Source organism: Pyricularia oryzae, chromosome 1, assembly GCF_000002495.2.
Source record: "Pyricularia oryzae 70-15 chromosome 1, whole genome shotgun sequence".
In the NCBI taxonomy this organism is placed as follows: Eukaryota; Fungi; Ascomycota; class Sordariomycetes; order Magnaporthales; family Pyriculariaceae; genus Pyricularia; species Pyricularia oryzae.
In genome coordinates this window covers 618,514-643,093 of record NC_017844.1, presented here as the reverse complement: position 1 = coordinate 643,093, position 24,580 = coordinate 618,514, and the positions used below count along the sequence as shown (strand labels likewise).

Sequence of the window (24,580 nt, the reverse complement as noted above, 5' to 3'; positions counted from 1 at the left end):
CTAAGCGACGACATTGTCACTTTGGACCGTCAGCATCGGTAAACCAATACAGTAACCCGCCCCCAGATCGTACATCTTGTGCCAATCATTGGCTAGACTTCAGCAGCTTGACCGGGGGACTTTCGTCTTGAATGTTTCCAATGTAACTATCATTCAATTCGATTTGGTCACTGCCACCTTATGGCGCCCAGTGAGCAATTGAAGGCCAGTCGAGTTGAGGGGTTGCGAACAAACCAAGCTCAGCCTGAAAAAAAAAAAAAAAAAAACGCCGAATCTAGATCTAGAAATAGACCTAGCCTCGTCTAGACCTACCACTTAGAACTAGACTAGTTCTAGACTTAGTAAGTACCTAGTCGCGATTTGGTTTATTTTTACGTATGCTGCTTATTTTTGACGTGCCTCACGCCGTTGCAACAGTGTCCGTCACAATTGAGGCTTGGCCCGGTAGAATTGCGCGAAGCGAATGGGCGCTTTTTGTCAAATGCCGCACTTGTAGCCGGCAAGAGCTTTCTTGACGGCAGTGAAAGGAAAATGATTTATCCAGCTGAGGTTGCTGCCGAGGTGAGAAATACCACTTTGGGAGGTGAGATCTTGAACAACCCACAGTGTACTGTAATTGAGGGGAGCCGGGGAATTCGTACCCAAATAGGTGCATTGACCGAGGGGCTGGATGCTGGACGACAAACTGCTCGTAATCGCTCGTACCAACAGGTCGCTCAGCTCATCACGGTGCTCTTTTTAATTACCCCAGGTCTAGGAAAGATTTTTTGATTGCTTTGTATGGAGCAACCTTGACATTCCTTCAGTTCATCTTGCTTACTGTACCCCTGTCACATGACCTCCCCTCTTTGCCAATAATGGAACGCATTCAGCTGGAGAGACCCTTGTTCCACTACAGTCTTGGCAGGCACATTCACGACCCCGCCATTGCGATGTCGGCGAAACTTTTTGTCGTAGTTACGAACGGCGTTGAATCGGAGGGCCATTGGATGAACTCCATGACATGACATGACTTGGTGACGCCGAAATAGGGCAGACACAGTCATTCCTGGAGCGTCCGAGTTTTGTTTACATTTATTGAAGGCCGTTGTATTGCGAACATTACAATTGCTCCGGCTTACTACGTCACAAGTTTTTGTACTATCGTTTCCTACCCCCTGACTAGAATTGGAAGTTACATTCTTGTCCCCGCCTATTGAACTCTTTTTGCCGGTCAAGTATTGTACAAAGAAGCAGCAGCCATTGAAACTTTGATCTGATACCATGGCATCCTCGTTCCCTCCCGAGCCAGTCTCAACAATAGATTGGTCTAATGTCGGCTTCAAAATTCGCGAGGGTAAGCGCCACAACCTGACGCGCCACGTCCCGTTCCCCTCTGGCGCTGTCGCAAGCCCTGTTTTGCTGACCTCTTCCACCCTTTGCGCACAGTCAACGGTCACATCGAATCCCACTACTCCGTCCAGACCGGCGAGTGGTCACCGCTGAAATGGGTTGAGGACCCTTACATCAGGATCCACGGCATGGCGCCGGCCCTAAACTACGGCGTACAGGCCTACGAGGGCCTCAAGGCCTTCCGCGGTCCCGGCGACAAGACAATCCAGATATTCCGCCCCGACCGCAACGCCACGCGCCTGCAGCACTCGGCATCGTTCATCTGCATCCCTCCCGTCCCGGTCCAGCTCTTCATGGACGCCGTAACCGCCGCCGTCGCTCGCAATGCCGAATACGTTCCGCCGCACGAGACGGGTGCCGCCATGTACATCCGCCCGCAGATCTACGGTTCTTCGGCCCAGCTGGGGCTCAACCCGTGCGAGGAGTACACCTTTGCCGTCTACGTAGTGCCTACAGGCGTGTACCACGGCACCGCCCCCACAAAAGCGTTCATCCTGGACGAATTTGACCGCGCGGCGCCCAACGGCACCGGAAGCGCAAAGGTCGGAGGCAACTACGCACCTGTTCTGAAGTGGGGAGAAAAGGCCAGGTCCGAAGGCTACGGGATAAACCTCCACCTCGATTCGGCAACCCACTCTGAGATCGACGAGTTTTCAACGAGTGGTTTTATTGGTGCGATCGACGATGGCCAAGGCAATATAACTATCGTGGTTCCAGACTCCAAGAATGTGATTGACAGCGTAACGAGTGAAAGCATCCAGGAGATTGGTGCAAGCTTTGGCTGGAAGGTTGAGAAGCGATCGGTAGGTACAAGTAGACAAGCGCCACCACTACTCGTATTCAATTTTCTAACTTCCGAACTTTTATTGCCATCTAAAGATCAAATACACGGAGCTGCCCACGTTCAGCGAGGTGATGGCAGCAGGGACAGCTGCTTCGCTCGTGCCCATCCGCTCTATTACTCGAAAGATCAGCTCCTCAGACCCCAAGTCCCTGGCCGCGACCGTCAAACAACACCCGCGTCTCGAAGTAACGGTAGATCAGGAAACAGTCACCTATGTCCCTTCCTCTCAACCGGAAGCCGGCCCGATCTGCACCAAGCTGCTTTCACAATTCAAGGGTATCCAGCTTGGCAAAGTCAAGGACGAATTTGGTTGGAACCATATGGTGACCGAGGCAGACACGAAAAAGGCAGCATGAGTGATTGAAGCGAGTTTAGTTGGTACTTTTGATGTCATACAAAAAGCTTAGAAGATGCGTAGGATGAACGAGGGTGGCGAGGGGTATCTTGTGAACATATATGCTGTTCGGGAGGCCCTAGTTGCTGTCGACAATCCAAGATAGCGTCAATTTGGCAAGATTAATCGACCGTCCTTTGAGGAAAGCCAGGCGGAAACACCACGGTGGTGTGCTCAAGTCCAAAACGCCCGCAATGACCTAGTGAAATTGGTTCAGCTTGCTGGCCCATCTTTCCAAGCGGTGACATGACTTGTGCCTTCACTTCACGTTACTTTGCAATAATCTGATGAGCGTCGTCACGCACCATTTGGTGGGATTTATGCCTCATACAAATCGGAGTCAGCGGCAATTCATTCTGTTTGAAGGACACCATGCAACAGTCGTTCTGGGAAAAGTGGACGTTGGAGTGTCTTTTTTTTGCATGGATGCCATAGCCAACAAGACGCGCACTCCTGCGGTCCATTTTTAAACCCTTTTTGCATGTGATGCAGCTGTAGGTAAATTTATCAATGTGGACTACGCAGGGCCTCTCTGTTTCTGGTTTATGTTTAGGCGTTTTTTCTGTCTTCTTGGGGCGGGGACGCCGGCTACTCCAACAGGTCTAGTCCGCCTAGTCAAGCTTTTTGGTCGCTGTGGGGACAGAATCGACTAGACTGGGAGGCCGCTAATCAAGGGCGATCAATTTTGTCGTCACCGCGTTTTCCTGGTTTCGCACAATGCCGCCCTTGACTAAACTCTCGGAATGTTAGACAACCGGTGCCTCATCAGCGAATAGCCAGGTCCCAAGAAAAGATTTACATTTATGGGCACGTTTGCCTTCGGGACTTAATGACCCATCCCTCCCCGATATCTGCTGATCCACAGAATAATTTTGGATTTGGAGACATTTCTTTTGTTTCTCTCCGCCGCCAAGGAAAGCTTGAACTTCACAAGCTTCTCCAAATTTCACGCCTCTTCGTCCCATCAAAAAACCACCAAAGGCTGACGACTCGCAGCCACCATGGGGAAAACACCACCGGCCTTGGTCTTAGCTGCTACGTGACCAACGGTCAAACTGATTTGCGCCATGCAGAAATGTTGCATCGCCTTTGACCACTGGCCCCCGCCCTGATTGTCTGTCGAACCCGGCTACGGCTCCCTCTTGCGCGGCAAAGCTTGCCTCGCAGGATGAGCACTTTTGCTGGTCGGAGTTCTCCTCTTTGCTTAGTTTATCGGCGGGAATCCCGGAGCTTTCGTCGCTTTCGTCGCTTTTTTTTTTTGCACTTTCTGTCTCTCCCACCTGCACGTGCTATTTTCCCCTGGGCGGAAAAAAAAATGTCTGACTTATCTTTCCCCCTCTCAAGCCCTTGACACATAACATAGGGTGGCGCAAGTCAAAGAATCAACATACATGGGACAAGCGTAACTGACCAATCTGGACTGTGACCCCAATCTAAAGCCTTATCAAGGGCCTGGCCTGTCCCCGATCCCACTCGGTCTGCTAAGCTGCTAAAGGATACGGACGGGAGGGCGCTAAGCCTTGGATCATCCAGGCTTGCCATGCTAGCAGAGCGTCGCAGCGTCCCTTGATTCTTTTTGGTGTTTCTCGAAAGGGGCCCGGTCCTGGTGGACTCCCCGGTCTCAAAACGGTTTTAGTATACTTTGCCGTTGCGCGAATTGTCGTCGATCGCAAGGCCCAAAGGCCAATGTAACCAAGAACAAAACAAGTCGTCCCCAATAAATGGACCTGTCTAGCCCCCTTTCCGCCACCAAACCCTCGTCTTCCCGTCTGATTTAGTCATCGTCCAAGTCACCCACAAGTCGTTCACCATGACAGTTCGGATATTCTTATGACAATTGCTCCTCCCGCATCGGGCCTCTTTTTACTCTTTGAACGAGATTTGACACGCACCCTATATATCGTTTGAGTGGTCCGGGGACTGAGCCAGATAGGACCTGACATCAGACTTATTCATCCACCTTTGCCTGTCCGCCAAGAGCCAATCATCCAAGCAACAAGAGGGCCCTTGTACACTTGCCTCTGATGGCAGACCCTCAAGCCCAAAGCCCCAGCGATGCGGCCAAGATCAAGATCGCAGATGACGTCCACCCGGCGCACACGGACAGCACCGGCGTGCCCATCGCCAGGGTCGACACTGGCTTCGTCGGCGGTGTGTACAGTACCCGAAGCGTCCAGCGACGCATGAGCCTCCCTCGCCACGTCGCGTTCGACCTGAGGCCCGGATCTGCAGCCGTCACGCCCGGTGTCGACAATGAGGACGGGGAGGGCTGGCTCGACGATGGAGCAAAGAAGAAGCAGGTGTTTAGCGGCAGGACATTGCTTTGGTATGATTTTTGATCCTTGCCGTTGATGAGTTGCTGCGCCGTGCGGCTCTGGGGAAAGTTGCTAACATGACGGTTTTTGTTGTTGTAAAGGCTCGCTTACCAGTCCATCGGTGTCATCTATGGCGACATTGGTACCAGGTGTGTGGCTCTTGATATTTTGAAGTCTTATCCATCTCGGTGTTTCATTCTAACGCTTGAGCTTTACAGTCCACTGTACATGTTTTCGTCAACGTTCTCAACCGCACCGGATCCCAACAGTGTTGTTCAGGTGTTGTCAGTTGTCATATGGGCCATCACTCTTATTGTGACCGTCAAATACGTTCTCATCATCCTTCTTGCCGACAATGAGGGCGAGGGTGGTACTTTCAGTACCTACTCGCTGCTTACCCGCTATGTTAGTCTTCCCCCGGTTGCCACACCATCTGTGGTCTAGATCCCCTGCTAACACAACAAACAGGCCAACATCACAGATCGCGACCCGCGTGAACAGCATCTCGTACGTGTTGAGCGCCACAAGACTATGGATCTTGACGCTGGAACTAGTCGCATTCGCCGTACACTCGAGAAGAGCACCTTTGTCCGCGGTCTCCTCAAGGCTATCGCCGTCATGTCGGTATCGATGGTGATGGCCGATGGTGTACTCACGCCCGCGCAGTCTGTCCTGGGCGCCGTGCAGGGACTGACGGTCGTGAACCCGGACATCTCGAACCCGGTCGTGGTGGGCACCACATGCGCCATCATCGTGTTGCTTTTTGCCATCCAGCCCCTCGGCACGTCCAAGCTTGCATCGGGATTCGCACCCATCGTCATCCTCTGGCTAGGCTTCAACCTGGGCTTTGGCATCTACAACCTCATACACTACGACTGGACCGTTCTCCGGGCTTTCAGCCCCTACTTTGCCATCAAGTTCTTCATCGACTACAAGACGGACGGCTGGAGGATGCTGGGCGGCGTCCTGCTCGCCTTCACCGGCGTCGAGGCCCTCTTTGCCGACCTGGGTGCCTTTAGTCTCGGCGCCATCCGGCTCAGCTGGCTGACCTACACATACCCATGCCTGCTCATCGGCTACGCGGGCCAGGCGGCTTTCATCAGCGTCAAGCCCGACGCCTTTGCGAATCCCTTTTACAACACGGTCCCGCCGGGAATGCTGTACCCCAGCCTCATCCTCGCGGTGCTCGCGGCCATCGTGGCCAGCCAGGCCATCATCACGGCGACGTTCCAGCTCGTCAGCCAGCTCATGAAGCTCTCGTACTGCCCGCAGGTCAAGATCGTGCACACGTCGAGCACCTTCCACGGCCAGGTCTACGTGCCCTTCCTCAACTGGCTGCTCATGGCCGGCGCCGTGCTGGTGACGGCCGTCTACCGCGACACGACGAGGCTGGGCAACGCCTACGGTGTCTGCGTCATGTTTGTCACCTTTTTCGACACGTGCATGGTGACCCTGGTGGCACTCATCGTCTGGCGCATCAACCCCTTCATCGTCTTCCTGCCCTGGCTGTTCTTCGCCACCCTCGACGGCCTGTTCCTGAGCTCCTCGCTCACCAAGGTCCCCGAGGGCGCCTGGCTCACGTTGCTGGTCAGCGGCCTGCTGGCGTCGCTCTTCCTGCTCTGGAGGTTCGGCAAGGAGAACCAGTGGCGCGCCGAGGCCGAAGACCGCTTCAGGCCCGGCACGCTGGTGACGGTCGAGCCCAGCCGCAAGGTCGATCCGGATAACAAGACGGCCATAGACGTCAGCTCCATCAACTCGCAGGAACACCCGCTCGCCGAGGCAACAGCAGCAGCAGCAGCAGCAGCAGAAGCATCCATCGGATCGGCGACGCTCCGACTGACCGACAAGTGGGGCGGCGACCAGCTCTCGCGCATCAAGGGCCTGGGCATCTTCTTCGACAAGACGGGCATCATGACCCCGACCGTCTTCACGCAGTTCGTGACCAAGCTCGTCGCCGTCCCCGAGGTCATGGTCTTCTTCCACCTGCACCCGGTCGAGACGCCGACCGTCCCCGACCACCAGCGCTACGTGGTGTCGCGCTTCCGCGGCATCCCGGGCTGCTACCGCGTCGTGGTCCGCCACGGCTTCATGGACGAGGTCATCAGCCCCGACATGGCCGGGCTCGTGTACGAGCAGCTGCGGGCGTTTGTGGCCGCGGGCGGCGTGGAGCGCGGCGCCGGCGACAGCGCAGAGTGGGCGGTCGCGACGGGCGCCGCCGTCGAGGCCGTCGCCGCCACGGTCGACCGGCCCCTGAGCGGAGGCGCAGCAGGGGACGGCGGCTCGGTGGACGACGAAAAGGCCATGAGGAAGCGCCGGAGCCTGCCGCCGCTGGACACCGAGGCCGCCGTCGCCGCCGGGACCGATGACGTCTCGGCCAGGATGGCGCGCGCCGCGGACAGGAACGCGCGCATCGCGGCGGAGCTGGAGAGGGTCGACAGCGCCTACGCGCACAAGGTCATGTACGTGGTCGGCAAGGGCCAGATGAGGGTCCGGGACGAGACGGGCTGGTTCAGGGCCATGGTGCTGAGCACCTTCTTGTGGATCCGGGAGAACACCCGCGCCAAGATTGCGAACCTGAGGCTGTCGATGGATAGGGTTGTCGAGGTCGGGTTCGTCAAGGACATCTAAACGGTTGGGAGGGTGTTTTGTCTTTTGGGCGGATAGAATGCGTGTCTTTTTTTCTTGTTTGTTGCTTTTTTTTTACTACTAATTGGAGTTGGGAGGTTACTGGAAGGTTAACAGGGGCGTTGGCTGGCTGGGGTCATAGGAGTCACGGGGTAAGGGGAGGCAATTATGATCATGACTGTATGTATATACGGGTATAATTTAACGTTGGGCCAGTTACTTTTGACAGTTTGGACTGGAAAAAAAACTATAATAATTCCCTAAATCGACTGCAAACTCAAAGTGCACATTGGGTTCCTTGCTCAGGGGTGTGCATGCAAAGAATACGGTGTGAGATTAAGCTCGTCATGGTACCGAGGTGGAGACTCTGTCCACGAACCGCAAGTGGAAAGATGATTCCCAATCTTCCGAAATAAGGAGTTTGATGCCTGTCTTTTGGAGCGGGAAAACGGGGAAAACGGACATGCACGGAAAAGAGTGCCGGGCTGGTGAGTACTTGTTAGTCATTGCAAAAGGAGCTGTCACTTTTTATTACTGTACATATGTCGAGCGGCCACCGCTTTTCAAGTACCTTTCTTCGGCGTCCAAAATCTGGAACACCTTGGAAGACACAAATGGTCGCTCGCCTAACCAATGCTGCTCCTGGCGCAGAATGGAACTGATTACATACGTATCCAGGCAGCCACCCAGGCAACCTGGAACGAGAGCTCGCTTGTACAAGCTGATGATGCTCTGAAATCCCAGATACGGAATGGTGCCGCTTAAAACTGGGATCGAGCAGACGAGTAGATCCGCGATAGGGATGATGAAAATCATTACCATTTGGCCTTTCCAGATCACGCGATTTTCCAAACAATCTAACCGAGCTTGGGACCTGATCCATGCGCATGTTTTATGGCCATGGTCCTGCCAAGTGTTTCCACCCCCGGGTCTTTGCCATGGTGGGATTGCGAGTGGACCGCCAACGACGTCCATGGGAGTGAAAAAAAAAAAAAAAAAAAAAAAAAGAAGCTTGGCGTTGCTGCCAGGTTTATTGGCAAGGCTTGAGATGTATTTGTGATGTCCCCTGAGGTGGTTACCTAGATAGGTAACTCTTGGCCAGATTAATCCAATATGAAAAGAAAAGAAAGTCAAGTGCTCCCCCCCAAGCCCCCCTCTCTCCGTCTCACACACGCACGCACAAAAAGCAAGCATTAAAAGCAAAAAGCGGATTTTGACAGGGCGGGGTCGGGTGTGACCTTCCGTGTTTAGTTACCTTGGCTTTCTTTTTTTAAAAGGATCAAAGCATCCGCCGATAACGTGCGCCAAGCGTGATGAGAGTCCGTCGCCGCGCTGTGGGTCTATGTGTTGGCTAGCGAGTTGAAAGTTGGTAGCAGGGCAAATCCAATCCCAAGCGCCCCCCCAGTTGTGCCCGGCGGCTGACAATACAGACGTATTTTGATGTCGGCAAGTGTCTTCGGCATGCCACCCCTCCAAGTACGATGACCTTTACAAGTTTGAGTCTTTGTTGCAAGGAGAAAGGAAAAAAAAAGTGGAAAATGTTTCAACCATTCCATTGCCTGTAAATTACAACATGCAATCTATGACCTGCTTCAAGTGCGCCGGCGACAGCGTCGTCCTTTCGGAACCAGCCAGGCGCAGGGCAGTCTCAAAGGCCCTTGTTATCTCCCAGGCGTTCATCCCCATGCCCTCCAGCGGCTGCGCCGCAGCAAGCCACGCGCCTCGGATAGCTGAATCATTGGCGCTTGTTGCTTTTCCCGCAGCCCGAGATTCTCGTTCCAGCTGGCGCTTGCCCGCTCCCGCGACGGCTCCACCCAGTCCCCTTTGTAGCAAAACGTCAATCAGGTTGAGGTAGACTGTTCTGCAGCCGGGCCCGTCGAGCCGGTGAAACTTGAGGTTGAAGGAGAAGGCGGTTTTTAGCTTTTCGTCAAAGACGTCGACGCAGCTAGTCGTCACAATCACCACGCCGTCGAAATTTTGGAATAGCCCGAGCAGGTAAAACACGAGACCGAGACGAGCCTTTTGTCCCTGGTCCGAGGAGGAATCTTGGTGTTGCTGCACCAGACGATCTGCGTCCTCGAGCAGCACCATGCCGCTCCACTTTTTCGCGAGCGCAAACACGGCATCGAGGCGTGTCCGGACGGTCTCGAGGTCGATGGCCATGTCCCTGCACGCGACACGAAACAGTGGCTTGCCGACGTGATCGGCCATCATCTCCGCTGCAAAGGTTTTCCCCGTCCCAGGAGGGCCATGGAATAAGCTGACCAGCCGCCGGGGACCCGCATGCCTGTCGCGGTCAGGGGTCATCAACTGCTCCAAAACCTCCCATTTCTGCCAGCTGAGTGCACTCTTGGTGATTGGTGACTCCATGAAGACTACCTCTTGGATATCTTCTGGTGGGATTTGCTCTTGATTGTATGTCATAGTATCGTGTTAGAGAATCGGTAAAAAAAAGGGGAAGTGATCGAGGAGAGAATGTGAACATGTCGCCTACTCACCCCATGTTTCCCTGCAGAGGTCGTAGACTGGTATTTTGCTGGGAAATACTAATAACCGATCATCGCTCGGTTGAATGGACCTCGGCCTCTGCACTCCCGGGGCTGACTCCCCGGTTGGCGGGTTCAGGCGGCTATACTCGTCGATGTCAATCAGGCATCTCCCTCGTTGCTACACGCGTGCTCGTAGTAAATGTGTAAGCAGCTGAGTGATCATGACAGTGAAGGATCAACAACGGGATCTGAACCAAGTTGAGGGAAAGACACGAACCAAGTTCAAGTCCTGATGAGAATCGACCTGGTGTTGGTAATAGCCTCCATTCCGCATCGCCCACATGTTTGCTCCTCGAAATGCCAGTGCGGAGTAGACCTCCCTACTGACAAACGAAACCGGTCGAATGTTCAACGCGTTGACGTCAACCTCTGAGGCCCCGTCTGGTGCATTGAGACAAATTCGCAGACGGACTTGGATTGAGTCAAAACCCCCCGGCCGAAACGCATAAGACCATGCCGTCAGCTCCCATTCCTCTTTGGTGGAATCGCACTCTGGTTTACTCCTCGACTGCCACACCGGCCATGACGTAGCAATGTAGCCCTGGGACCCTTCGGCGGCCATGTCGACCAAGGCCTGCCCGGGACGGAAAAGGAACTGCACGGTCGACCTGGACACTACCCCTCGAGCAATTCTGGTTGCTATCTCCCTGTGTATTGCACCATAGTTGCTGGCGAGCCACGAAAATAGTGGACGCAGCAGCTCTGCTTGCCATTGAGGTGTGGATTCGGGAAGAGGTTGGTTTCCATACTGATACCAAAACATAAACGGGGATTCCAGCGGCGCGGCAAAATCCCAGTCTGGAAAGTGGGACGTAAAATTCGGTTGTCTCTGGAGGAACTGTTTGAGCGCAGCAGCAACTTCATCCGACTGTAGCTCAATGGTTTCTCTGACTGGAATAGGTGGGGCGGCAGCTGGCCCTTGAGGTGCTGCGTTCGGGGTATGGATATGTGCGAGTTGCTTAGGCTGGCAGTGGTGTCGATAGTGTTTTCGAACCACAAAGGCGGCCTCCGATAGTAGTTTTTGTGAATTTTTGCTGTCGTCGGGGACTAGGGTTTGTTGGTTGAAGTCCAGATGTCGGTGGTAGACCGAAGTCCAGGTCCAAGACGGCCGCTCCAAGAAGATTTGGTCTTTGCCCTCGATCATGTGCAGCTCCAACCATCCGCTTTCGGTCATTCCCTTGGCAGAGTTCGTTTGCAAAAAATGACCTAATTGGAGCGCACTAGTATGGGCGTCGGGTATGGAGTCGATGAGTGCTTGTGCGCTCGAGGGCGGCTCCTCCATGTAATAGTCGCGTGCTTGTTGCTCCATGGCCGTCAGCAGCCGTGCCTTGTTCTGCTGCTCAAACAGCATTAGCTGCATCTCATAGTCCTGGAGCGCAAGTTCTGCCATTGAAATTGGTGAAGGAATGTCTACTGGGCACTTTCGAGACAATGTCGGGCAGCGCATGGCGATTTTGGTCGGCAGTCAAGAACGAAGGCAAAAAAAAAAAAAACCAACTAGAAAGACCAAATGGGGAAAAAATGAGGAGCTAATATTATATACCATTACGTTTTTTTTTCTTTGCGGAGCAAACAAATTATTGCACCATGTCAGCTCCAAGGCCCCCCTTATTTACCTGGGTTCGTAGTTCCTGGGCATGCTCCCTACCTCGCAACACCCTTCTTTTTTTGTTCTGTGCATCATGGAGCCCGGATACTTTCCCCGTAGACCAAGAATGACCATGAATCGTATTTATCCTCCTGTCACCTGCAATCCTCCCTAACTATTCTGTTATCACGACACACTTGCGCAAGGGGTGGCACTGTATCTGGTGTAGCGTGGACCAATTAGCGGCGGGGTTTACGTACAGCGTGGCACGGCCGCACGGGAGCCTCCCTTGCGTTTCCCGCTCTAATTTTTTTTCGTTGTCCAGGGAGGGGTCCGCTGGGGGATGGGGGGGATGGGGGGTGAGGAGGGGAGTGTGTACAGTACATAGTAGGGGTGTAGGGGTGTAGGGGTACTGTACTAATTCTTGCCCTGAGGAGAATTCTCCATGGGAAATGAGGATGTTATGTCACTCGGTTTGGCAGGCGCAGCAAAAAAACAGACAGAGAGAAAAAACAGGCATGCAGGTCGTAAGCGACAGGTTGTGACAGGCTAGCCACCGCCCCAAACCACGTTGGGATGACAGCCCGCTCCAGACCAGGATGGTTTTAGTTTTAGGTGGGGGGGTTGGCCGCCGTCTGACAGCTCGCGTAGGGACCGCCGGAAGCACCCGGAAACCGGGGCTAGCGTGTGGATCAGCCAACGACCCCAGAATTTTATTTGGACTGCGCAAGAGCCCACCACGGCTTTCCTCGTCTAGTCATTCGCATCGCCTAGCTTCCTTTTTCTCATCAAACTCTCCAGGAGGCACAATGACGCCCAGCACAAGCGCCGTTCATATTCTCGATTTTCCTACAGAGGTCTTGTCTTGCATCTTTGGCTTTGTCAAGCTTGCTGAGCCTTTCGAGTTGGATGGCTTGCGATATTTCGAAAACCTCACGCAAAACACAACCAGCATCAAAAGCCTCCGGCTTGTTTGCACCAAGTTCTCCACCATAGCCACGCCTCTACTGCTCCCGATTGCTTCTTGTTCCGTACTTGACTCCAAATCTCTCGATAGATTGGATGAGATTTCGCATCATGCCATCTTCTCTAGACTTGTCAAAGTGGTCCGCGTCCGCCTTGGGTTTTTGGATGAAGTGATTGCAAAGGACCCAGTCCACCTCGCGACATACCTCTCTTGGACATGGCGAAGACACTCCAAAGCGAGCGACAATGCACCATCGCCCCTTGTCGACGCAGTCGTCGACGACTGGGAGCGCCTGTCGATGGATCCATCCAGCGACGTCGGCGCGGAGAGCCTGCGAATCCTCAAATCGATCCACGCCGAATACAAGCGTCGATACCTGGCGCAGTTTGAGGCGCATAGATCAGGCGCCTCTTTGCGACGGCTCGCACAGGCGATGGCCAGGATGCCCGCCGCGACCCGCCTGGTCATGGACGACGAGGACCACCAGTACCGCAACACTTCGCACCTGGGCGCGCTCTTGATCGCGACTGTGGGGGCCGAGGTCGTCGACGAGTCCAGCCTCGCGGCTCTGGCAGCGCCCATGAGCTGGTACAGCTGCTGGCATCTCAAATCCACCCGCGCGCCAGACACGGCGTTGAAACTTTGCCACCCGCCCATCGACCTCATCATCAACCTCCCCGTCGCCGTTCACCAGGCCGGGGTCGCACTGACCGGCCTCAGGATAATCAACCTCCAGATCCCCAGATACGTGCCGGCCTGGGACTCGGGGGCTCCGTACCTGCGGCCGCTGAAGCTCTCGGCACGCGACGAGCTGAGGGAGGCGTGCCGGACCCTGCAGGTCTTGGAGGTCACTCCGGTTATTTATGTAATTGGGAACCACTGCACCAAGGACTGTAAGGAAGCTATCGATCCGGTGGAAAACTTTGGCTGGACATACCAGCCCGAACGCCGAGTACAATGGACCCTTTTTGCCACTATCGTGAAGCTCATGCTTTCCAAAAGTCTGAGGCACCTTCATCTCGATTCGCCATCAATCAGCTTCAGATTGGCGAGCTGGGCAAATGCGCACAACGGCGACGACTTTTGTGAGCACATGTTTGGTGGTTATCCCTTGCCCAACCTTGAAGTCCTTCATTTGACCAACAATTCGATTGGCAAAGGGTCCGAGCTGATTCAGCTGATACGCAACTCTGAAGCCATATATCAAGTCCGCTTGATAGGCATTTCTATGCGCATCTTGGCGGACTCGGGAGAACTTATTGAAGAGGAGGGGTGGTCATTAGTCGTGGACGGCCTTCAGGAACAAACACCCCGTATGCGTGAGAATTGGCTCAGGCTTCGGGGTTCGGTCATGAACGACGAGCCAGTCAGAATAACAAGTGCATCCTGGGGCGAGCTTAATGCATCGCCGCCAGAATTGTGGGATCTTGGGAAAGAACTTTTTGCCAAAGAGATTGACGGCTTCAGTGCGGTAGAGGATTACATCCGTGGTGCGACTGACCAAAACCCACTGGTGGAGGCACAGAAGCTTTATCCGTATGAAGAATGGGACCACGAGGGATGGAGATAGGAGGACAAAATTTGCGACCTAAAGGTGTTGACAATGGTGATACACCTTGGTTAATACGGTATGTTTGTTCGCTGCGACCTAGACCTATACTAGATGGAGAACCAGGGTCCCCAAGTTAGATTACCGCAGCTATTCAACCACAGAGTAGAGATTTCCTTGGATGCAACAGCCTAAAAAACCTTGCCGTTCGCGTTGTGTCCTCGTCGGCCATTTTCGGAGCCGGTGCGGTTGGGTTGCTATTTTGAACTGGCTATCCTATCCCTTAGCTTACTGGACATGCATGCAAGTGGTTGTTGGTTGTGCGAATATTGAAAGCCAAGGGGGGGCTGTGTGGAAACAGCCTCCGAACCCCACAGCGACAAGGTCACGGCCCAAATATCTGATTGTTGCCCGTCGCTCAATTCGGAGACGAAAACCCCTAGTAATCTTGTTGGTTCTCTTCTTGGTCTGACTTTTCGGGCCTGGCTGTGGATCATCATGTGGCGTACAGCATCGCGCATTTTCGGGGCGGGTTAAACTGCTTATGCTGGGAAATGTAAATTTCAGCCGCTGGGAGGAGCTAGCCGAGCGGCAAGTAGTAAGGAACCCAGCAACATCAATTGCCTTCCTGGTTGATGCACCTCCACCTCGGTCTATGGAGACAACTCGATGCAACGGTTTTTTTTTATCATTCTCTTTTATTTTTGACGGGCCAACAACTGAAGCTGACTAGTCTGTATGTACTTCTCTTCAACCTTGGACTTTGAATGCAGTTTGTAACATCACGACGTTTATTGTAGTAGTAAGCCGCGACGAGAACGAAAACTCACAGAAAGATGTACATGGTGATACGATGGACTCTTTTGTACTTCACATGTGCTATAAAGCCTTGGGGTACTACTTTTCCGTGATATATGTTTTCTCAAGACCATGCATTAACTACAATATTGTCTTATCAAGCCATCATACTTTTGATGTGAATATCGTTTATACCCAGCCTTGCGGTGTTTATTCTCCTACTCATCCATTGTATATCCCTCAAATCAGAGCACACACACATTTGAAACACCCTCACACATAGCTACAGACTTCCTTTGTTCGCCTCAACCCTCAGTCATGCATTTGCTTTGGAGCTTTCTTCTGCTTTGCAGCACTGTGAGCCCTACAGAGGGTGCCTCTTTTGGCATTAGAGGAACTACAGCACCTCCAACTCTGAAAAAGAATGGGGTACTACAGGAAGATATCAACAAATGGGTGCACGTTGCCGGTGCTATTCGGCTGGAAACCCCATCAACCTTGTCAAAAGGAGAGCTGATATTTGCTTCCAAACAGGCATTCGCCGAGATGGTTAGCGTAGCCGGAAGTAAAACACAGGCCAAGATCAACTACCCGTCAACGATAGTAGCGATGCTGGTTGAGAGGGACAACGCACCAACCGAGATTTATTTCAGCAGTTCTGTTAAAGGATCCGGAAAGGATATGGTCTACTCTGGCCGGTTCGACGATCCCAGAACAATCGGCTCTCCTGAGGCGATGATGAAGGCGCACTTTGGTGACCAGAGACACCGTTACGGCGGCTCTTGTGGAGAGTTTGGCGCCCTCCGGGAGTACGACCGCCTCAACCGTCCTGCCGGTTCTAGGGAGTTTAAATGGCCCGACAGGACTAAAACTACTTTTGTTGCCTGGTTCAAGGTAAAAGTTGTGCCTCCATGCACGGCCGGAGACTGTCCGGATGAGGAGCAGTTCGGGTGTGCTGATTTCCTCAAAGTCACCAATTTCAAGAATGTAATCATCGAGGGGGAGCCTGACGGCAATACGTGGAGCCAGTGGAAATTCTCTCAGGTGCATCCCACCCAAGACCGTGTTCCTGTTGTCCAGGACGCACCCGCTATGGAAATCTCATGCCCGACGACATCAAACCCCCCTTTGCCAGGCAACTCGAAGCGCTCTATTAAATCCAAATCCTGCACTCGACCATCCAAGGCCCCCAAGGCAGCTACGACAGGCGGCAAAACTATGGGCGGCAACAAAAGCAATGTGCAAAAGAAGACTGACGCAAGAAATAGCGTGCAAAAGAATGTCACAAACAAGACGGCTAAAAAGAAGACTGATACAAGACATAATCTGCAGAATAAGAATGTTGGACCCGCTGCCGTGAGGGGCTCAAAGTCTAAAACAAGTCCTCCCAAGACGGCCAAAGGGCAAAAGAATATGGGTTTTACTCGGCGGCGGTCCATCAAGATGCAAAAGTAAGCTCGGGTAGAGTTAATGATGGCTGTGTGGCAGTTTAAATGTGTTGATTTTGGTAGACTTATAAACGGATATTTTACTTTTAATTCTCCAGAATCGCGGAGCTAAAACACACCAAGGCATCACAAGCCCCCCCCTCCCTCAGCCAGTCCACTCGGCCTCAATCACGGCAAAGAACTCGCCAGGCTTGGGCTCGCAGTCCTTGACCTTGAACCTCTGATCCGCCGCCGCAAAGACGCCCCGCCACGCCCCGAGCGGCCTCTCCTTTGCGTTGAAGAGCGCCATGAGCCTCAGGTCCGTCGCCGTGCCCATCTGCGTCAGGCTCCTCGGCACCGCCGGGTCCGGCAGGGCCGCGGCCGCCTCGTCCTCGTTGGCGCCGCCCACGTACTCGACCAGGATCACCTTGGCGCCGGGCTTGAGGGCCGGGATCAGCGCCCGCAGGATCCGCGCGCACTCGTGGTCCGGCCAGTCGTGCAGTATCATCTTGAGTATGTACACGTCGGCCCCCGCCACGGGCTGCGGGTTGAAAAAGTCGTGCGGCGTAAAGGTGACGCGCGAGGAGAGGTCGGCCGGTACGGAGGATGCAAAGACGGGTGCCACCTTGGGTAGGTCTTGCACGTGGATGCGCAGCGAAGGGAACTTGCGGGCTAGGACCACGGCGTCGTGGCCTGCTGAACCGCCGACCTGTATTTTTGATGCCGCGTCAGTCGTGTCCAAATAAACCGATGTAGGGTGTAAAAGGGGGTGAGCAAAAGTGCATGACTCGACTTACATCCACAACAGTAGCATCCCCAAGCTTCTCCCAGTCGTACGCGTGCGAGAGCACATCGTCAAACCGAAAGATCTCCTTGAGGTACCTCATAAACTCGACAAAGTTCTTCTGCCGCCAGCCCTTGTCCTCCCCCTCGCCGTCGTTCTCCAGCATGTCCCACGAGTTGACATAGCGCCTCCCCTGGCCGTCCCCGCCCTTGCCGGCGTGCAGGTGCGCAAAGGCCGTGTGCTCCATCTCGGGGCTGAGCGTCTCGCTGCCCCTGCTGTGGCGGTCTAGCGACTCGTGCATCACCATCATGGGCGCGCCGGCCTCGTCCAGCACCGTCGAGACGAGCGCCCGCAGACCCGGCGCGCGCGCGAGCGCCGCGGACCGTGCCGTGTGGCGCACGCGGCCCGGGCCCGTCGACGCGTCGCTGGCGAAGAGGCGGATGGTGAGCCCGTGCTGGACGACGCGGCGGGTCACGTCCAGGGGCAGCCGGACCCTCTGGGCGATTTCTTGGTACGAGGCGCTGCCGTCTAGCGGCACGGCGGCCCAGAAGTTGAAGTAGTTGAGGACGTTGAGGCACGCGGCGTCGGGCATGGCCTTGGGGTTGAGGGGGTCACAGTGAGTAAAGATGGCTTTACGGGATCAAGAGTGGGGATCATGGGGGAAACAGACAGACGTGAGAAAAAAGAGGGGTACTTACATTGTGGACGTAGTTGAATATACTCTCGCTGGGACCCTGGGCCAGCAGCCACATGTCGTTGATCCTGTCAATCAGGTGCTGCCGTGTCATGAAGGACTCGGCAGTGAGTCCATCGTATCTCGTTGGGCTATCGGCTTCAAATGTCGGGACGTCAAGCTTGTTGTCCTCAAGGAACTTGGTCAGCTCAGCCGATAGCCTAGTGATTTCGGCTGCGATGCCATTGAGCGTTGTGGGTGCTTGTTTTGTGGGCACTTCAACGGGTGTATCACCAAGGGATCCCATCTTCTAGTGTGTGAGGGAGTTTTGCTAGTAAAAAAAGATCAATTGAAGGAGATTATTACGGATGTCTGTAGAGGTTACTAGAGAACGTATCTGGAAGGGATCAAAGCGAAAACGGACAGGAAAAGCAAAGAGCAGGAGAGTAGCCCCTTTTGTATCTACAGGTGGGGTTTTCGTCATACAGAAACCCTACCGCTCCTCTGCCGAAACCACTCCTCCCGACTTGAACTCTTGGGCAAACTGCCGGTCAGCCGCGTCAAGAAAATCTCGGCTTTAGATCGGACACCTGATTCCTTTTTGAACGCTGCGCGATTTTATTCAGTGTTGGCAGATCTCCACGCCGTGTACTTTATCTGATCGATCTGATAAGACAAGATAGACGTATGCCAAGGCACTAAGCTTAATTCCCCACTGGGACAGGCCTGTAAAGTCCGGCAAGTGGGGGACAAAAAAATAGGGATTTCAAACCTCCGTATATCTGCAAATAATTGCAATTGACAAAAAGGAATCAAACACACAAGTTATACCTTAAAAAGGTGCGTTGACGCTTTATATGCTGCCGTTTTTCGAATTAACTATATTTGCTATGTGCAAACAGCTGTTCGAGGTTAACAGTGCCGAGTTGGGTGATTATTGTCGGTGATTTTAGTTCAGCACGCCCAAATTTGCAGTCCCTATTTTTTTTTTCCTCCACCTTGGTCGGGACCCCCTGGTTTCTTGGCGAGCATATGAATGGTGGGATGTTTTCAGTCCAGCTTGCCCACTCCATTGCTTTCTTCCGCGGCACACCACAAAGGCTGTCAATCCGGATTTGAGACTTGGCCGGAATCCCGTTTAGGGTGGCACTGCCGGTAAGGACAGGCAGGAGGAGGGTTGTCGGGCTTGGTGGGATTAAGCATGAAAGGGACATGTTCATCGTCAACCACCACAGATAATATTGCACGTGTGTTGTTCTTGCTGATCTTCACCCACTTGAATTGAGTATGAATCACCCATTCACCCACATGTTCGTTACAGCAGCCCACCTCTACCCCGATATCGAGTCATGCGCCAAGGCCTACGACCGGGTCATTGGTAGGTTTGGGAATGCAAGTAATAAATATTTTCCATGGCTGCTCGGCAGCTGCGACATGTTCATGGTTGGTTCAGTTTTAAGCATGTACTTATGCTATATAGTATATCGTGCGAAACATCTATATGCGGGTTTACTCTAGAAAAAAAACCACCGACCATGTATGGATAAGATCGTCCTGTTTAATGCACCCCACAAGAAGCAAACAAAAGTTTAATCAAGTCGTGTACCTGAACCACGGCACATTATCGGCCTTCTCCCGCTCCATCTCCTTCTGTTCATCATTAAGCTCGTCCGCTCCGAGTTCGGGGGAGATGGCCGCTCGCCGGGCATTCTCCCGCTGACACCATGTCGACATGAATAGGCTGAGGAAGAAAGCCATGCTGCAGGAGGGGAAAGAGTGGATAACTAATTAGCGACATGACATGTACACCGACAAAAAGACCGTCTTGAACGGAGCGGGGAAAGTATAAAAACGTACCTGATGAAACCGATCAGAATCGAGTGTCCGGTAATGTAACGGGGTCCATCCCGGGAGAGGTACACGTATGAAGCAATGATGCCGCCGCAGTTGCCGCCCATGACCTGCATGGCGATGCCGGTGCCTCGCTTCAGACTACCGCCAATGTTGCCACTGTTCCAGGCGAGGCCGAGAGGGATCTGGGGGTAAATGCCTAAGAACAAGAACAATTGGACACTTTGTTAGTCTGGTGTCGCCAATCTGGTAGTTTTCTTTTTTTTTTTGCTAACAAAAGTTGCCAAGGAAGCCCCTGCACAAGAGAAATAGTAAAAAGCTCAGACTCACCAACAGCAGCCAGCACGGTCCCCACATACTGGGCCTTTGAGTTGTCGGTGCCGCACAGCAGGGCAAAGCCGGCGATGCCGACGAGCTGGAAGCCCATGATGAAGACGCCGCGGCGCTGCCACTTGTCGGCAAAGTAGCTGGCGGCGATGGTGAAGCAGCAGGCGACGACGTAGGGCGGCACCGTCATGAGCTGCGCGTCGTTGGCCGTGTAGCCCATGCCCTTGACGATGGTGGGCAGGAACAGCGAGAACGAGTAGATGGGGCAGAAGCCGGCCATGCAGATGAGCATGTGGATGTAGATCTTCCAGTCGCCCAGCGCCTGCCACACGTAGCGCACGTCAAACTCGTTGGACAGGTGGCCGGCGTCGGCCTTTAGTCGGCGCTCCACCTCGGCCTGCTCCAGCGGCGTGAGGAACTTGGCCTGGGCCGGCGAGTCGTGGATGGCAAAGGGCGCGGCGAAGGACACGAGCACGCTCAGCAGGCCCTCGAGGATGAAGATCCACGACCAGGCCGGCAGGCCGCCCACGCCGCGCATCTCGGCGATGCCGCGGGCCAGGATGCCGCCAAAGGCGCCGGCCATGGTCGCGGCGGAGAAGAAGAGCGCCATGCGGAAGCCGCACTCGCGGCGGCAGTACCACTGCGTGATGTAGTAGTTGACGCCCGGGTACAGGCCGCCCTCGAACAGGCCCAGGAACACCCGCGTGGCCAGCATGCCGGCGTAGTTCTTGACGAAGCCCTGGCAGATCATGGACACGGACCAAAAGAACATGATAAAAGTCAGCCAGCGCGACGCCCGCACGCGCTTCATCATCATGTTGCTGGGTATCTCGGCCGCGATGTAAAAGGGGAACAGGATGGCGAGGCAGTCATTGTACTGGATTCCTGTGAGGCCGAGATCCTTTTCAAGGTTGTCGAGGCGGGCATTGCCAATGTTTGTGCGGTCCAGAAAACAGAGCCTGGTGTTTGTGTACTGTTAGTGAGTTGACAAGGACAAGGTAATGAATGGCTTTCCACCAACCAGACAGGGCCCGAGTGGTGGTATGCTGCTAGACCAGTGCTTACAAGTAAATGAGCGACATGAACGGGATTATGTTCCAGTCCAGCTTGCGCAGAAGCGCCTTGGTGGCCTTTTGGTCATAACCCTGGGCCTCGTCGACTTGGGTCGTGATCTCGATCGAGTTACTTCCCGAGGTGTCGCCCGGAAGGGTGTCAACCGCAACCGCCTTCTTCTCGTCCGACATAATTTATGCACCTGAGCCTAAAATGGTCGACTTGTCAAAAACAGATGTATATCTCGGGTATAGGGCTGACAAAATGTTTCCGCGGAGATGTGCAATAATCCAGGGGAAACCTCCAGGGCTGACAAGTCCCAAAAAATAAAAAAAAAATGATATGCACTTGATGGGAGAGATACTCTGACAGCAGGTCTCAATGTACAGCAACCCCCCAAGAGGCAGGCTACATCTTTTATATATCTTTGTGTATCCCAAAGTGCAGCCAGTTACCTTGGCTTATCGGCCATGTCTCTTCCAATTGTCTTGCTCTTGCTCTACACACAAAAGACGGCCACGTTTTGCCGTCATGTTTGCCTCCTCAACCAATAACGTCGTACCGCTTACCCCGGTGGCCCTTTGAGACTTGTCCATCCAGGCCCGCGTTAATGCAACCTTGTTTGGATTCTGGAGACCAGCTGGCATCAGGGCCTAGCTGGGTACAGGCATTCGTCTCACTATTTTTTTTCTCTCCGTCAAAACACACTCGTGTTTTTTGTTTCCTCCGCGCGCTCGAGCCAAGCCAAAACAGATTGATTTACCACGTAGAGACCCATCGGCAAGCTAGTGCACGTTGCGTGAGACAAGCAACGAAAAAGTAAGCTCGCTAAGCATGTCGGTGGCTTACCCAGATAGTCTTGATTGCAACCTGCCCCTCATCCAACATGCAGTGGGTGGAGCTGCAGTGTAACCGTTGACAAGTCGGCAAGGTTTGCGAGCGTTGAATGAGCCCCGGTCAGCCCAAGCCCAAGCCCTACTGGGGGCTATTCCAGTACTTGAGTTCTAGATTCTACCCACTTGGTTTTTTCTTTTTCAAAAGCCCGAATCTTGCATGGTGACAATGAGATCTAGACCAGAATCTGGGCCTTGACCGGGTATGATAAGAACCCAGGCTAGACAAGATGAGGCAAGTACAAAAATGCATATGACAGCTGTGCACGATCACAATGGTGTTGAGAAAAAAGACCATACATGAGAATATAAAATATAAAAAAAAAATATAAAAAAAAAAAAGTTGGTACCTACCTAGCTCCCTAGTCACATTACCTTACCTACCTAGGCAACTTTTCTCATACTCTGCGCGATTATTTTGTTCGAGCATCTCACATTACTGGGTAGATACTACTGTACGTAGGTAGGTAGTCGTGCGAATTGCAACATTAACATTGATAGCAAACTCTTGGCTTTTCGAGGTTATTTGTTTCGAATTCGTACGCTAATATCCTATTCTGTAGAATTTCGGTCGAGTTGGCATTTCCAGCCGACCCTGCCAAGCAAATAGTTGGCTACCGAGGTAGCATCTGCTACCGTTAGGGCTTGAAAACGTCGAGAAACCACTATGGGATTTCTTATCCGAAAGCTTGATTGTCCCCAGTGTGTGGAGATAAGCGAGAAGAAAAAGCCGCAACAAGCCTGTCGCTTGTATTTTTCTTTACCGCCAAAACGGTTTTTGGCTCAAAGACCCCAAACTTCCAGCCAACCATCAGGAGCTTCCGATGTTTGTTACAGGGGGAATCGAGATGATAAAATGCGACCCCATGCTATATATGTCGGCACTCGAAGCTTACCTACCACCAACTTGCCGTTTGCTTTTCTTACTTGAGACTTTTTTTTTCTTTTTCCTCGCAACCCCGATGGACGTAGCAGGCAAACATCGCCACAAGTTATTAGCAAGCCGGCTCAATACAGGCTTGCGCTCGCTCGAGATAAACTGCCAACAGGTACGCAGCGATTAATGTAGGTATGGTAAGTTAAAATCGTGACACGAACTCGGCAGAAACCCACCCTTACCGTAGGATTGGTGCTGGCGCTGTCAAGTTTCAGGTCAAGGCGTGTTTCGTGTTTCGTGTTTGGTGCACACCACTCACCGCGTCAAGCACGTACAGCAGTAAAAGCTTCACAACACTGACAACAGTCCAATTTTAGCTTTTAGCCTGGATTCCAACTCTATGGATCGCCCAGGATCTGACCTTGCCGTTGCTTGCCACATTGAAAATTGTGACCGGCAATACGGAGAGAGAAAAAAAAAAAAAAAAAAAAAAAGCCCGACATCAAACTTGGGCAACCCATCCCAAGAAAAAAACAAAATTGGCCCCAGTGTTTTACTTTAGCCCAGCATCCTTAACCTTGTAAAGTCCCTTCACATGTCGGATATTTTTAAAATTGGAAACCTATGCCAGATCTTCCAACAGGCTACCCATACGGCTTCGGGTTTTAAAACTCTTTTGTTCTTTTTTGTCTTTCTACTCTTCTTTTTGAAGCAGCTTGGCGCTGCTGTCGGTTGGAATGCATAATCGCATCTCCCCACATTGCCATAAACTTTTTCACGCAGATCGACATTTGGCAAAAGATAAGGTACATTAGGTACTCAACAAAGATCAACTTTTGTCCCAGGTCCTAGCTTGAAACTAGATTCGAACGGTAAACGCCTTCAAACGGCGGGCGCGATTTTAGGGCCAGGGGGTCAGCGAAGAGAAGACACCAAGCCCTAAATATTTTTTTTAACTTTTTGCCTCTCCTTTACGTGGTAAATACGAAAGACGAAAGGGGATAGATCCGCCACCTCGTGCGTTCCTTTGCTGAGTATCAAACACCTTTCCCTGTTTCTTTGTTTACACAGCATTTCTGTGCCGCAGCCAGTCATGCTCAATATTACGGTAGCCTCGCACTCAACCAATGACAAACCGCAAAAAGGGGAAAGGGCTGTCTGCCATCGGTGCCGCCTCTCCCACAAATACGAATCAGCTGGCATATAAACTAGGTGGTGTATCCCGACATGCCTGCTCCGTTTCTAAACATTCACGTATAGTATATCAGTATACGGCGCTTGTGAATAATCGCCGATTGACTACAATAAAGGCTCCAATCGCATCCAAGACCGACTTACCGACGAAACGGACTTACCAGACTAGCTCCAGTACCTGGCTGGGACTACGTTGTATGCCAAAAATGCCAAAATGCCAAAATACCAAATGACCACTAGACGATCCTGAGGAGCCAACTACCGGGTACCTCGTTGGCGCCTAAATCTCTGCTATTCATAAGTTGCTATCCGGGATTCCCTAGATCGGTTAGAGCCGTCCCGTTGCAAGAGGCCGAGATATTTTACTATAGTAGAACTAATTCTAGACTAAATGGGCAACAAGCTTCCAAATCCATGGCCGACTGTGGCAGACAATACGGGGTTCTACGTGGTAGGGTAGGGCCAGCCTAGGATCTGAAG

General features: G+C 53.0%; 7 protein-coding genes across 7 annotated transcripts; 4 read left to right on the top strand and 3 right to left on the bottom strand.

Annotated features, from left to right (window-relative positions):
- Positions 1-939: 939 nt before the first annotated feature.
- On the top strand, positions 940-2,835 carry MGG_02125 (branched-chain-amino-acid aminotransferase 1). The gene is made up of 3 exons (XM_003708849.1): positions 940-1,336; positions 1,429-2,195; positions 2,272-2,835. Exons 1-3 carry the CDS (start codon positions 1,264-1,266, stop codon positions 2,590-2,592), a joined length of 1,161 nt encoding a protein of 386 aa, XP_003708897.1. The 5' UTR covers positions 940-1,263; the 3' UTR covers positions 2,593-2,835.
- Positions 2,836-3,153: 318 nt separating this feature from the next.
- Positions 3,154-7,831, top strand: MGG_02124 (potassium uptake protein). The gene is made up of 4 exons (XM_003708848.1): positions 3,154-4,956; positions 5,047-5,094; positions 5,164-5,350; positions 5,414-7,831. The coding sequence occupies exons 1-4, from the start codon at positions 4,655-4,657 to the stop codon at positions 7,571-7,573; spliced, it is 2,697 nt and encodes an 898-aa protein (XP_003708896.1). The 5' UTR covers positions 3,154-4,654; the 3' UTR covers positions 7,574-7,831.
- A 946-nt stretch (positions 7,832-8,777) lies between these two features.
- Positions 8,778-11,682, bottom strand: MGG_02123 (uncharacterized protein). Its single transcript, XM_003708847.1, has 3 exons — positions 10,337-11,682; positions 10,069-10,237; positions 8,778-9,978 (listed from the first exon to the last, which is right to left on the bottom strand). Exons 1-3 carry the CDS (start codon positions 11,564-11,566, stop codon positions 9,137-9,139), a joined length of 2,241 nt encoding a protein of 746 aa, XP_003708895.1. The 5' UTR covers positions 11,567-11,682; the 3' UTR covers positions 8,778-9,136.
- Positions 11,683-12,444: 762 nt separating this feature from the next.
- On the top strand, positions 12,445-14,558 carry MGG_02122 (uncharacterized protein). The gene has a single exon (XM_003708846.1). It carries the CDS (start codon positions 12,517-12,519, stop codon positions 14,242-14,244), a length of 1,728 nt encoding a protein of 575 aa, XP_003708894.1. The 5' UTR covers positions 12,445-12,516; the 3' UTR covers positions 14,245-14,558.
- Positions 14,559-15,339: 781 nt separating this feature from the next.
- On the top strand, positions 15,340-16,476 carry MGG_02121 (uncharacterized protein; the record flags this gene model as incomplete). Its single annotated transcript, XM_003708845.1, has 2 exons — positions 15,340-15,378; positions 15,460-16,476. The coding sequence occupies 2 exons, from the start codon at positions 15,340-15,342 to the stop codon at positions 16,474-16,476; spliced, it is 1,056 nt and encodes a 351-aa protein (XP_003708893.1).
- Positions 16,477-16,499: 23 nt separating this feature from the next.
- Positions 16,500-18,493, bottom strand: MGG_02120 (sterigmatocystin 8-O-methyltransferase). The gene is made up of 3 exons (XM_003708844.1): positions 17,931-18,493; positions 17,246-17,827; positions 16,500-17,157 (listed from the first exon to the last, which is right to left on the bottom strand). The coding sequence occupies exons 1-3, from the start codon at positions 18,210-18,212 to the stop codon at positions 16,615-16,617; spliced, it is 1,407 nt and encodes a 468-aa protein (XP_003708892.1). The 5' UTR covers positions 18,213-18,493; the 3' UTR covers positions 16,500-16,614.
- A 989-nt stretch (positions 18,494-19,482) lies between these two features.
- MGG_02119 (high-affinity nicotinic acid transporter) lies at positions 19,483-21,327 on the bottom strand (the record flags this gene model as incomplete). Its single annotated transcript, XM_003708843.1, has 4 exons — positions 19,483-19,664; positions 19,763-19,955; positions 20,087-21,042; positions 21,149-21,327. The coding sequence occupies 4 exons, from the start codon at positions 21,325-21,327 to the stop codon at positions 19,499-19,501; spliced, it is 1,494 nt and encodes a 497-aa protein (XP_003708891.1). The 3' UTR covers positions 19,483-19,498.
- Between the last annotated feature and the right edge of the window lie 3,253 nt (positions 21,328-24,580).